Source organism: Notolabrus celidotus, chromosome 12, assembly GCF_009762535.1.
Source record: "Notolabrus celidotus isolate fNotCel1 chromosome 12, fNotCel1.pri, whole genome shotgun sequence".
NCBI lineage: Eukaryota > Metazoa > Chordata > Actinopteri > Labriformes > Labridae > Notolabrus > Notolabrus celidotus.
This window is the reverse complement of record NC_048283.1, coordinates 2,919,062-2,932,530: the sequence shown is the minus strand read 5'-3', so window position 1 is coordinate 2,932,530 and position 13,469 is coordinate 2,919,062. Positions and strand designations below refer to the sequence as shown.

The 13,469-nt window shown below is 41.3% G+C and overlaps 1 protein-coding gene across 3 annotated transcripts in view; it reads right to left on the bottom strand.

Annotated features, from left to right (window-relative positions):
• Positions 1-13,469, bottom strand: part of sema6e (sema domain, transmembrane domain (TM), and cytoplasmic domain, (semaphorin) 6E) — a 314,886-nt gene that overhangs the window by 96,188 nt on the left and 205,229 nt on the right. For all 3 annotated transcript variants that reach the window (XM_034698572.1, XM_034698571.1, XM_034698573.1), the window contains exons 7-8: positions 7,315-7,371; positions 6,852-6,953 (exon numbers count right to left, since the gene is read on the bottom strand). In XM_034698572.1, the coding sequence (XP_034554463.1) occupies positions 6,852-6,953; positions 7,315-7,371 (159 nt within the window). The remainder of the gene's footprint in view (positions 1-6,851; positions 6,954-7,314; positions 7,372-13,469) is intronic.

The window sequence follows — 13,469 nt, the reverse complement described above, 5'->3', positions numbered from 1 at the left end:
TGGAGGGGAGGGAGCACACAGCTGGGGGGAGGGGGGGTTGCAGAGAAGCAGATTTTTCTTTTAAAGGTTGTGTTTGGTGTAAATCAGCCGCTCTTTACCATGGGGAGTCTGTGGCAGAGAGATGCTACACATCAATCTTTTCCTGTGAGTTAACCTTTCGACATCCTCTGCAGCTGAGGGATGACACTGTGCAGGTTTCCTCTGACACCGGAGACATGATCTGATCCAGGTACAAAGTCCATAGAGGTTCTGTATTTAGTTAGCTGACCTCCAGCACCTCGGCCTGCCTGGGCGATAATCCATTTTGATTGTGTATTCACTTTTTACTCCCTGAACATCTGAGAGAGCTTCAGAGAGAACTCTTAAGTGGACTGTTTCTTAAGACCTGTCAAGTCAAGTGAACTTTATTTATATAGCACATTTAAAAACAACCAGTGTTGGCCAAAGTGCTTTACAAGGTAAAAAGTAAAAATGACATGAAGACAACAATAAACAACAACATAACAGGATATTACTGTCCTCTTCACGATGAGAAGGCCAAAAAGAAGAGATGTGTCTTCAACAAAGATTTAAAACATTCAACAGTGGGGGCTGATCTTAATTGGAGTGGCAAGCCATTCCAGAGCTTGGGGGCCGCTGCTGCAAAGGCTCGGTCCCCCCCCCCCCCCGGGTTTTAAGGCGACTTTTAGGCACATCCAAGAGCAGCTGGTTTGTTGACCTCAGTGCTCGGGCTGGGTTGTGAGCATGGAGAAGATCAGCCAAGTAGGATGGAGCCAATGCATTTAGGGCCTTGTATGTTAAAAGTGCAACTTTAAAATCAATCCTGTGGCGGACTGGGAGCCAGTGGAGAGCACTCAGCACAGGTGTGATGTGCTCCCTCTTTTTCCTGCCAGTCAGGAGGCGAGCTGCCGCATTTTGTACAAGCTGCAGGCGCTGAATAGACGCCATGTCTAAGCCCACATACAAAAAATTACAATAATCAAGCCTAGCCGTAATAAAGGCAACAGCAACTCTCTCTAGATCCTTAGGAGGGAGATATGCCTTCACCTTCGCTATGAGTCTCAGCTGGAAGAAGCTGGACTGAAACACAGAAGAGATTTGTTTTCGAGATTTGAAGGCACCGTCAAAATGAACTCCAAGGAATCTTTACAGAGGAGTGAATATTTGCTGCGAGAGGGCCGAGAGTGCTCCCATCGAACTGTTGGGGCTGTCCAAATACAATGACCTCAGTCTTTTCCTCGTTAAGGTGCAGAAAATTAAGGATCAGCCATAACTTTACATCTTTCAAACAGTTGAACAAGGACTGCAGGGATCCATTCCTCTTTAAGCTGAACGGCATATAAATTTGCACATCATCAGCATAACAATGAAATGAGACGCCATGTTTCTGGAAAATAGATCCCAGGGGCAGCATATACAATGAGAACAGGATAGGGCCCAAAAACAGACCCCTGAGGAACACCACAAGTAAGAGGGGCTGTCTCAGAGGAAAAATCTCCCAAATGGACAGAGAAACTTCTGTCTGTCAGGTAGGATTGAAACCAACTGAGTGCTAAACCCTTAATTCCACAACTATCAAGGCGTGACCTGTGCAGAACTATAAAAAAAGAAGAGTAAGATTCCAGTAGAGATCAAAAAGTGTGATTGTCTTTAAAGTAGGCCATCAAAATCAGCATACTTGCTCTAATAGCATTGAGTGAAGTGGAAGAAGCAATTGTGGTTTTACCTAAACGTTGGTGAACTTCTGCTTTGAGGCCATAGTTTTGGCATTCTGCATCACCGTTCAATTTATCTTGAGTTTTGAATCACCATCTTTAAAAGAAAAGGCAGATGTGTCTTTAATCAGATGGAGAGGTTTCCAAAGTTGCAAAGTGGCCTGTTTTATGGTCTGATTAGTATGAATGTCATGCTGTATTGATAATTGAAACAATATTGTAAAATTATCTAACTCCTCTCCACTCTAAATAAGTCTCTCATTAATAATCTGATCTGTTGAGTGATGATTTATTCAATCCACAAAAAACTGTCAATTATTTTTCTATTTTTCTAATTTCTGTTTTGAAATGTCATCCTGTTTACTCTAATTTAATTTGTTGATTCTTAACTTGTTTTGTCTGACATGGAATTCATTAAATAGCTTCCACTTGTCTTTTAAACACAACTTTATGATTGTTATTGTCTTTTAATGCCCAGGACTGAGATCAAACTTTGTCTTCTTTGTACTCTAAATGAATAAGTTATTCACATAATGCTTTATTAATGCACATTGATGTTTTACTATGAGATCATCAAACCATCGTTTAACACTGAAGCCAAATAATCAAACATGACTCATCAGAAAGGCTTTCACCAAGCTGATTCATCTTATTTGTGATATTTTTGTTAGATGTTTTGTGGCTTATACTTTTTGGGCTTTTGGTGAATTTGCTGAGAGGGTAGGGGGTGGACAGAGCAGGAGGCTGCGGGAGAGAGGGAGAGAGGGAGAGAGAGAGAGAGAGAGAGAGAGAGAGAGAGAGAGAGAGAGAGAGAGAGAGAGAGAGAGAGAGAGAGAGAGCTGAATGACATACAGCAAAAAGGCCTCGGGTCAGAACCGAATCCTGACTGCCTGCCCTGATACCCCTTTTCTATCAAGGCAGTTTCAGGGCCGGTTTGGAGCGGGCACTCAATTGACAACCGTTTTTTCATGTTTCAACTCTGAGTGTCGGCCGGGAAAACCGGTTCCAGAGGGACTCCAACTCTTTGCTGGTCTAGAACCGCGAACTGCTTACGTCAGGGGCGGGGTTGCCTTAATTGAAAACACAAACCGAACCTGCAGTGACATTTTTTTAAAAAGACTAATGGATTCCAAGGCAAAGCAGTGGTTGGCAAGACCAAGACAAGCTGCCTTTGTCCGACATTGTTGTTGTTGTGAGGGAAAGTTTGCACTAGCCCTGCTGGGAAAAGCGGTCCTGTAAATCTGACTTCATGACGTGCCTCTTCCTAAGGCTCCAGCGGGTGGACAAACAAAAGGGTGCCATGTTGGTTAGTGAGTTCAACCAGCTCTGAACCAGCTCCAGCACCAGCCTGGAGATACAACCCGGTTTGCAAAAGAGGTCCCTGAGGACTGCAGCCTCCACACATGTTCTTTACATCACATCTAATTAGGTTTTTCTTGCATTTGCATTTTCTGTTCATCTTTTAACACAGTGTCCACTAACATACTTCCTGCTTGTATCAGATGTCCTTTAAACCGTCCTGTATTATTGTTGCTGTCTTGTAATGCACAGACTAAAGTCAAACTCAATGAGGTCACAGATTTAGAGGTTACTATATGTCAACAATAAAAGGTTAATAATGTTTCTTTTACAGACTGTTATTTTGTAATCCACGGTGAGAACGACATCCATGTGTGTTATTTTTCCACTCCGTAAACCTTTAACTGATTCTGTCATTTTCCTGGGAGACGCAGACCGTGCATTGGTTCATAGGTCTCGCTCTGGAAAAAAACCACGGTGAACTGTAGAGTCTTGAGTTATTCAGCTTCCCTCTGGATTTCATTCTCCCCCCACACAGTCAGATTTACAGCCTGCGCCGTAGGACTTGTACTCCCTCCTCCTTTAATGGCCGACTGTGAATCACAGTCCAAACCTGTGATGTCACCTCTGAGGCTCCAGCACCACGTCATGTAGGCTTTTATTCAACAGACTTTCACAATGTATGAGCTTCACTCCTGCATCTCCTTTTTACGAATGGTCGCCTTTTTTACGCAGTATAATGTTTTTACTTCGCCGGCAGCTCTGTGCGCTGTTATTTGTCACTGGAATGATGAAATCACCACAGAGAGACGAGGTGCAGCTTAGAGGCTCGTCTGCTCGCACGGATTTGTCTCCTGGCCCTGCTCTCTTTTTTCCTGTCATCTTCCCTTCCCTCACTTTCTTCCTCTCGCTTCATCTCCTCACTCAGCTTTGTTGTGTGTCGATGCTGTTGTATTACTGCCAACATCAGCATTCCTTCATTCCTTGTGTTCTGTCAACAGTTTGCTCCCTCACTGACATATTATTCCACCAACATTAAACTTTGAAGTCACCTGGCCGTGTGAAGCAGGGATATGTCATCATTAACAGCAAACAGTGAACTCTGATTGTTCGGAGGCCTTTTTGCAGTTGACAAGCTCTTAATGTGTCCAGCTTATGTCAGTGAGTTAATTTGCTAAAATGTGTGTCCATTGTTCTTTGTCAGAGTACTGTGTGTGTGTTTTCCAAATCTGCCAGTAAAAGTCAGGACTGTCCTCACTTTGAAAGAATGTCCAGTTTCTTCTTTCTCATGCGTGCGTGCAGTCTGAGCTCACAGCTGTTTGTTGAATCATCATTGAAAACATGAACTCAAGTGTGATCTGTCAGGTTTCTTTTATGGCTGTGAAATGTTGGATTCAACCCGAACTAACCCGTCTTTATTACAGTGTGAGTGTTCGATTTCAGAGCTGAGTTGACATTTTTTTTCCCTGCAGTTCAGGCTCTTGCAGCCAAGTAATGATATCATGTGTATTATCTTATTGGCAGTGAAGTGTTAAAAGATAAAGTCAGGAAAACAAATAATACACAGCTGTTTGAATAAAGTCAAATATCTGATCTATTTGACTTTGACTACTTCCTGATACGATAGGATAGAATACAAAATCACTGAATACAGTAGGATAGGCTTGGATAGGATACAACCAAATATGATATGATACAATATAATAAGGTAAAACACAATACGATAACAAAGGATATAATCTGATCAATCCTGAAGTCCTGAAGTCTACTTGTCTTTTGCCATCCTTTGATGATACCATACCATATGATACAATACAATACAAAACGACACAATCCGATACGATATGATATGATACGATGTGATGCGATACAATACCATACCATACCAGACCAGACCAGACCAGACAAAAAGATATGGTACAATCCGGTACGATACAATACGATATAATACTATACAATACCTTACCATAACATGCCATACGATACAAAACGATACAATCCGATATGGTCGATACGATACGGTAGAGTACAATACGATAAGGTACGCTACGATACCCGGCGATACAATACAATACAAAATGATACAAAACGATACGGCACGATATGCTACGGTACGATACCATACGGTACGATACGATATGCTACGATACGATACGGTATGATCTGATACGGTACAATCTGATACGGTACGGTACAGTACAATACGATATGCTACGATCCGATACGGTAAAATACGATATGCTACGATCTGATACGGAACGATGCAATCTGGTACGGTATGGGTATGGTAGGATATGCTACGATCCGATACGGTACGATTCAACATGATACGATACGGTACGATACGATGCAATATGCTTCGATCCAATACGGTACGAAATGCTACGATCTGATACGGTACGATGCAATACAGTACGGTACGGTACGATCTGATACGGTACGATACGATACAATACAATACGCTACGATCTGATACGGTACGATACGATACGGTACGGTACGATATGCTACGATCTGATACAGTACGATGCAATCTGGTACGGTATGGTACGATACGCTACGATCCGATACGGTACGATACAATATGATACTATACAGTACGATACGATACGATCTGATATGGTGCGATACGATACGATACAATACAATATGCTTTGATCCGATATGGTACAATACGATCTGGTGCGGTACGATATGGTACGATATGCTACGATCCGATAAGGTACAATAGAATATTCTATGATCCGCTACGGTACGATATGATACGATACGATACGATACGATATGGTGCGATACGATACAATACGATACGATACAATACAATATGCTTTGATCCGATATGGTACGATACGATCTGGTACGGTACAATAGAATATTCTACGATCCGATACAATACCAAACCATACTATACCATAGAAAATGATATAAAATGATATGAAACGATACAATACGATATAATACCAAACCATTCCATCCAAAACGATACAAATAAAAGGATAAGATAGGATACAAAACGATATGAATATAATAGAATATGATACAATAAAATATGATATGAAACAATAGGATACGATACAATTTGATACAACAATACCATAAGATAGGATACGATAGAATAGGATAATAAGTGATGCAATATGATGTGGTACATTTCAGACTTGAACGCACTTGCTGATAAAAACTAAATTAAAAAACTAAATTAAAAAAAAGCAGAAATAAACTATCCACAAGGAAGCATCTGCTAATAACAACCTCAAACAACATGTATTTCAAACCACCCACACTGCACATTTCCACAAAACTCCCAACATGAAGAAGTGAAAAAGATAAGAACACCATGAAGCTTCTACACAACCTCCTACAGTCTGAAAAAAACATTATTCATGACTGAGATAGGCTCAGATGCTGAGTCTGCATCAGGTAACTTAAATCTGTTTATCAGATATTCTCCCTTTTTCTCTAGAATATCAATATGGACGTCAGATTCCTCTATCAATCAATCTCTTGTATATAGTGCATGTGAGTCAAAGTACCTTTATGTGTCATATCCCTGTTTTCGCTGATGTATAGAGCATCTGTTCTGTGTGCCTCTGTGACCGGTGTGTGTGTGTGTTTATGACAGAACATCCCCGACGATGACAGATTGATAAAAAGCCGGTGTGGTGCTGAAATCATACAAGTCAGCAGCTCCTTGTCATTTCCAATAGAACCTAAATAATCTGGTTCCAGGGAAACGGCACCCAAGGACAGAAGCACATGTAATCTTATGATAGCTGTAATATGATCTGTTATCTGTAATTGAGGCCAGAGGACCAACACGGCAGCTCTGATGCTTACCTTATAGTTACGGCAGGTGGGGTTGAAGGCGTTGGTGCCACAGGCGAAAAGAGTCTCATCATTGCGTGGCACCAGGACTTTGATATAGTTGTAACATTCATCCTGTTAGGAGGGAAACAGGCTCATGTTACTGCAAATTAGGAAGCAGGGCTGGGGCAGAACAAAGCAGGACAAACAGCAGGTAGGCAGGTGTACTTTCTGTTTTACAGCCATTATCATAATCCCCAGACTGATTCTTGTTGTTTCACTGTAGCTCTGCAGAGGAACACACTGTGCCAAAAGCCCCGGTCTGTCGTCCGCTGATAGATGTGAGCCCTGATTCTGATAAGCTATACCTGCACATCTTTGCTTATTACAAACCTTCACTGAGCAGGAAACGAAGGCAGGGGAGCCAAAGGAGTGAGGAATAAAAAAACCAGAGAGATAGAGGAGAATGCATATGTGTCTGAGAGATAATACTCACGCTGTTTTTCCCTCTCACTGTGCACTTCTCCACATCCTTCGTCTTCCAAGTCAGTTTCTGAAAAATGAACAGACAGCCAACTGTCAGCTCAAAGACAAGCTGTTTCTCACCAACCCAGCTTTTGTTGCTCCCAATCGTTCAAGTGCTATTACGAGACAGCTGTGATGCAAATCTCATTAACTTCAATAAACTGTCGTGAAGAAAAACAAACAGAGAGAAATATCAGGACTGGCTGCAGCAGCTCGTCTGTGGGCAGTTAAACACTGTGGGTCCTCAGTGATAAAATCCCTCTGCATTGTGAGGCTGGAAATGTAAGAACACACACATGGGGGATCTGCAAAGGGTGTTTGCATCACTTCACTGACCATATGAGGACTCATTTAGCCCCAATTAACCCCCTGACCAAAAGCTGTGACCCCGAGTCCTCACACACACACACACACACTTCTATCAGTGCTGGGCTGCTATAGAAAAAGATCCATCAGCTTGTTAACAAGCTCTGCCAGCTGAGGGTTTAATGTGCTGGCTTCCTCTGTGGGATAATTTACTGACCCGATATATTCTCAGAGCTCGTAAATAGCACTGAGGGAACTGGTGGTTGTGTAGGTCCTGGTTGAGGTCCAAGTCGTTCTGAAGATTATTTTGATAACAAATCCAGACAGGACACGGCAGACAGGAGCCTGACGTCTCAAATTGGTGACGCATCGTCTCTAGAATTAAATAGTCTGTCGGAAGAAGCGCACGATGACGCAGATCATCGGTACGGGGACCTCTGACAGAACAGGTTTCAGAGCTAACTGAGACTCAAACAGGTTTTTGTTTTGGCCACTTCTTAATGTTGACTTAGCTTTCACCTGCACATTAAGAGACTTCAGATTCACTTGAAACACATTGTTTTTCTTTTGCAGTGTGTTGCACCAGCTATGCAGAACTACTCCATTAAATTAGGCTGCAAATCCTCCCTAAATTGCATGTTGGCAGTTTCAAATTTGACACTAAGGCTTTGTTAAAGTTTGGCTGCATCACTAGATTTGAAACAGATCTCAGTAATTGACTCAAAATACACACTGACTGAAATATTGTCACAGAAATAAAAGTTCAAGAGAAGAAGCTAGGAGTTAAAGTTGCTAATGGAAATCACCAAAAACAAAATCATGGATATGAAAGGACAAAGCTTTATGATTATATAACAACTGTATAACATTAATTTACACCTTTGGCCACACAGCAACTGTGACACTGATCAGTTAACATATGAATGAAACTCATCTAACCCAAGTTAGCTAATCAATTTAAAACAATAAATTACTGATCAGGTAGCTAAAATATTTATATCATCCTAATGATTAGACTAGAGATAATATGACTTTTGTTTTTGTTAGAAAGTAAATCAGAAAATAAAATCTGATATAAAACTCAAGAGTGATACTTTGATATGTATATTAATTGTTTGACATTTTACTAAATATTGTATTCTTAAAGGTGACATATCACGCTTTTTTCATCAACATATATTGGTCTAAGAGGTCCCCAAAACATGTCTTTAAAGTTTATGCTCAAAAAAACACTTTGAAATCAGATTTTGGTCTGCCTGAAAACCCCTCTTCTTCAGCCCTCCTCAGAACGGTCTGTTTTCTCTCTGACCACGCCCCCTCAGGAAGTGGGTGTGGCCTTGACTGTCCAGCACGTTGATCTAATGTTTACATGTTGGCTGAATATACATGGCTGCTCAGAGATCACGTTACTTCAACCCTCTGAATCTGATCCTGACGGAGAGGCGCCTGTAGCAGGACCTTTCTGAACCATTGGTCACAGATTTAGTGGTTCTTGTTGTTTTATTTATCAGTATGTCGACGTGTGTCTTGGTACACAGCTACGAACATGTAGCTATGTGGCTATGCTAATTAGCGCTAGCACTTATCCATGATAAATAAAAATCATCCACTAGATCTTCAAATCTGCAGACGTGGGGAGTAAAACCGACCTCTGCCAGAAAGGCAGCAGGACCTTTCTGAAGGATTGGTCACAGATTCTGTGTTTCTTGTTGTTTTATTTGTCAGTATGTCGACGTGTGTCTTGGTACACAGCTACAGCTACGCCATGTAGCTATGTAGCTATGCTAACTAGCGCTAGCACTTATCCATGATAAATAAAAATCATCCACTAGATCTTCAAATCTGCAGACGTGGGGAGTAAAACCGACCTTTGTGTTTATTAAGACAGCCTACAACTAGCATGCCTCCCTCCTAAGCTCCTTGTTAGCACACATTTGTGCAGCTAATGAAAAATGGGGAGGGATTCAGTATTAGTTTATACAGTCTATGGGCTGAACAAGCTCCGAGCTCTGACTCCGTGACAGACCGGATATTGTTGTAACGTAACAAAAACACGGAACATTTACAGAAAGGTGGAGAAATCAAAACAGGGGCAGAATGGATTTTTTTCATTCTCGGGGGGTTTGTAGACATGCCAGGGACAAATATATCAGGTAAAAAACCATTAAAAAGTCAATTTTGCATGATATGTCACCTTTAACATGCATGTAAATAAGTATTTTGATCCCAGCTCATCACATAACAAATGTTTTTTGAATCAACATAAGATTATGATGTGTTTCAGAGCACACTTCACTGTTTTTACACTGATCTTTACTAAGTTATTGAACTCTGGTGATGTTGTGAAGTTTTCTCATGTATCCTTGCATTGTGATCCTCCAACTCGCCTCCTTTGTTTGCAATTCTCTTTCCTTTTGATCAGAAGTTTGGGATGCTGTGTGACAGACCCAAAGGTACTTCTGGTGCGGCCGAGGACTGCAGTAAATTATCCTAAGAACTTTGGCATGCAGGTTAAGGCTGATTTATACTTCTGCGTCGACTCGACGGCGTAGCCTACGCCGTAGGTCCGCGTAGCTCCCGTACCTACGCAGAGGCCTACGCACGTAGCTGACGTGCACCTCTTCCAAAATGTAACTCCACGTAGAGCCGACGCGGACCGCAAGCTCTGTGATTGGTCCACTCGACGGCTTTGTCTTTCCCGCATTTACAGCACTTCCAGGATCCCGGACATCGGCCGCACATCGGCCGTGTATTTCATCTCCTCCTCTCTATTCTTCATGTAATCATGTCTGTATGATAAACAGCAACATGTATCAGCTGTAGATTAACATAACACGCTGTGAATCTCTGTGGAAAAGTAAACAGAGATCGTAGCGGGACCGGAAGCAGGCGATCGGCTATCAGAGAGACCGCACTGCCCTCAGGCGTTTCGGCGGAGAATTGCTGCGCGACACGGAGACACCGACGCACAAGTATGTGGGGCTCATGTCCGCGTCAGCCCCTGCTGCGTAGGGGAGACGCAGAAGTATAAATCAGCCTTTAGTGTCGTTGTCCGTGGTGCTGAAGCGCTGCACAGTGACAGCTGTCCCTCAGAGTGAGAGATGCACATCATAAACAGATGATAAGTGTCTTAAAGAAACCACAGCAGCAGCAAACTCTGTGACTGCTCTGCACCCCGACTTTTGCCACACCCTGACGCACCAGAAGTTGTCAGGGTGTTAAATGTTTTGCCATGCCAACCCGCTATTTTATTAAAGCTAAAAGGTGTACAATTTTAGAAGTAAGTGATGTCTGTGTTGTAATAATTTCAGCAGGTGCAAAACTGACAATGTACATTGTCCAAAAACTTCAATATCAAGTAGGAATTACATTCAAAGTATGCAACGTTTACTTGTTCATGCAGCTGATGTAAGAGTGCAGATGATCCACATTTGTTCTTCCTTTGTTTTAAATATCTAAGTGTTTAACAATCCTCAAATTCAGTGTATTGATTTGATTAATTCTTGAGATTGAGGCTGTATTAATAAACCAAGACTTCTAACACAACTCTGCAAACTCCATAATCTCCCTCTCTGAGTGAAAGTGTTCATTTCTTCTTTTCATTTTGAAGCCCTTCCTCGCGTCCTCACCAAACTGCAGTAAAAATGTATCACACATTAAAAATAAATCCAGATCCGACGCTTTCAGACTGAAAGCTATTGCACAAAGCCACAGAGACCTTAACTTTTCTTCTCCTTCTTCTCCTCCTTTCGCAGTTAAAGCCTTAAATTTGACTCATGGTGTTCTTGTCTCACTCCCACAATAAGCCGCCCTGCAGGATAACACATTTTGATGCCTTATTGGAGCCAAGGGGTCACTCTGCTTGGACCATCAGTCCCTGAAACATAATTTGTCCCAGAGGCTCTGCAGTTCTCCTGTTGTCAGGGCTGCTTTTCTATTTTATCAGGTAACCTCCAGTCCAGCAGTCAAATCAGAAACTACTTACAGCAGCTGAAAGCAATCTAAGAGGTGGCTGAAACAGAAAACCTTGGTCCAGATCACAGAGGGCTTCCTGCTTTTCCACTCTCAGGTGTACTTAACATTTTCTTATTTCAATAACTTACAACATATTGAGTAATTACATTATGTTCCATGATCCCTTGCTAAAAGAAAAAGCCAACATTGAAGTATCTGAGTATAAATTTCAAATTGTTTCTGCAGTTTTTAACTCTGAGCTTTCAGGCTCTTCAAGAAGATGCACCTCTCAGGAAATATGTTTTACATCGAATGTTTTATTTCTGAGGAAGTCTCAGTAATTTCCCCATACAGCTGGATGGTTCTGAGCCAACATTTTTTTTTGAGCAGGAGTAAATAATGCATTTTGTTGGGGACTATTTTCAGCAGCAGATTGATACACATGAATGAGTTCTTACACCAGCAGCATGGTGTATGTGCGGTCCACTGAACCCAAACTCAAGTTTCAAGTATTTTATTTGAACTTGGAGGTTTTCTCCTGGGATCTGTTGCTGATTTTATGAAGTTTTATTGTCAGTGAGGTTTTCATTGAGATCCAACTTTATGCATTTCTGAGTTTATTGAAGAGTCAATCATCAGTCTTTACTAGGGATGTAAGGATATATCACAAGACGATAACAAATCGATACAAATAAGGGCGGATTAAAATCGATTCAACAAAATTAGCATTGTGATATTATTTTGAAACAGTAGAAGGCTCTATCTGCATTTCACTCCGCTTGTCCAACATCATTAAGTCTCTTGCACTGCTCTCTCGTCACTCGCTGAGTGGAGTGTAACAGACATGGAGGCAGCAGGTGAAGACCGAGCCGTTTAGGATGCACCTTTGTGTTTACAGTCTGAGGTACGGCAGCATTTTGGCTTTCCCTGATATCTCTGAAGAAAAACACGTTGATTCCAAGTCAGGAGCAGAAGCTGCACTTTAGTTTATTTAAAGACATTTACCTTATTTGTTTTAATATTTCATGTTTTCATTTGGGATTCATTCACTTTCCATTTCTTTAGAATTGTTTTGAAATTTTCCAACATGGTATTTTTGTACGGTAATTTTTAGTTTTTTTACAAAGTGCTGAAAAAAAGTGTGCAGTGGTTTTATTTGAGTTACAGCACACCTTAAAAATGAAAAAGGATTACTTTGTTTACAAAGAAATAGAAGAGAACACATATATATTGCAACTGTTGATAACTGAGAATGGAAATGTAATAATAGTTATTTAAATTTTGAGTTCATCCAGTTTTCTTGAAAAACGTTAGAGAATCGTGAGTGAATCGTATCCTGAACCAAAAATCTGGATTCAAATTGAATCGTGGGTTGAGTGTATCCATATCATAAAACACATACAGTCATGTTTTTATCATCTTAGAAATATTTCAAAAATACAATCTTTTTTAACTTTTAAAGACACTGAGATGATTTTACCTTCTTTTATATCAACACAGCTAGATTACTGCTACAGCCTCTTTACCTGTCTTCACCAAAAACCCCTCGACAGACCTCAGATGGTCCAGGCTGCCAGGCTTTTATCTAGAACCAAGACATATGACCACATCACGCCTGTTTTAGCTTCTCTACATTGGCTGCCAGTACGTTTTAGAATGGATTTTAAGATTTTAATGGTTACTTTTAAAGCATTGCACGGTCTCAGCCCCTGTTTTATCTGTGACCTTTTAACACCATACACTCCAGTTCGCATCCACGATCCTCGGGTAAAGAGCTACTTTTGATCCCAAAAACTCATCTGAAAACAAGGGGGGGCGAGGCGTTTTCAGTCCGGGCCCCACAGCTGTGGAGTCAACTGCTGGAGG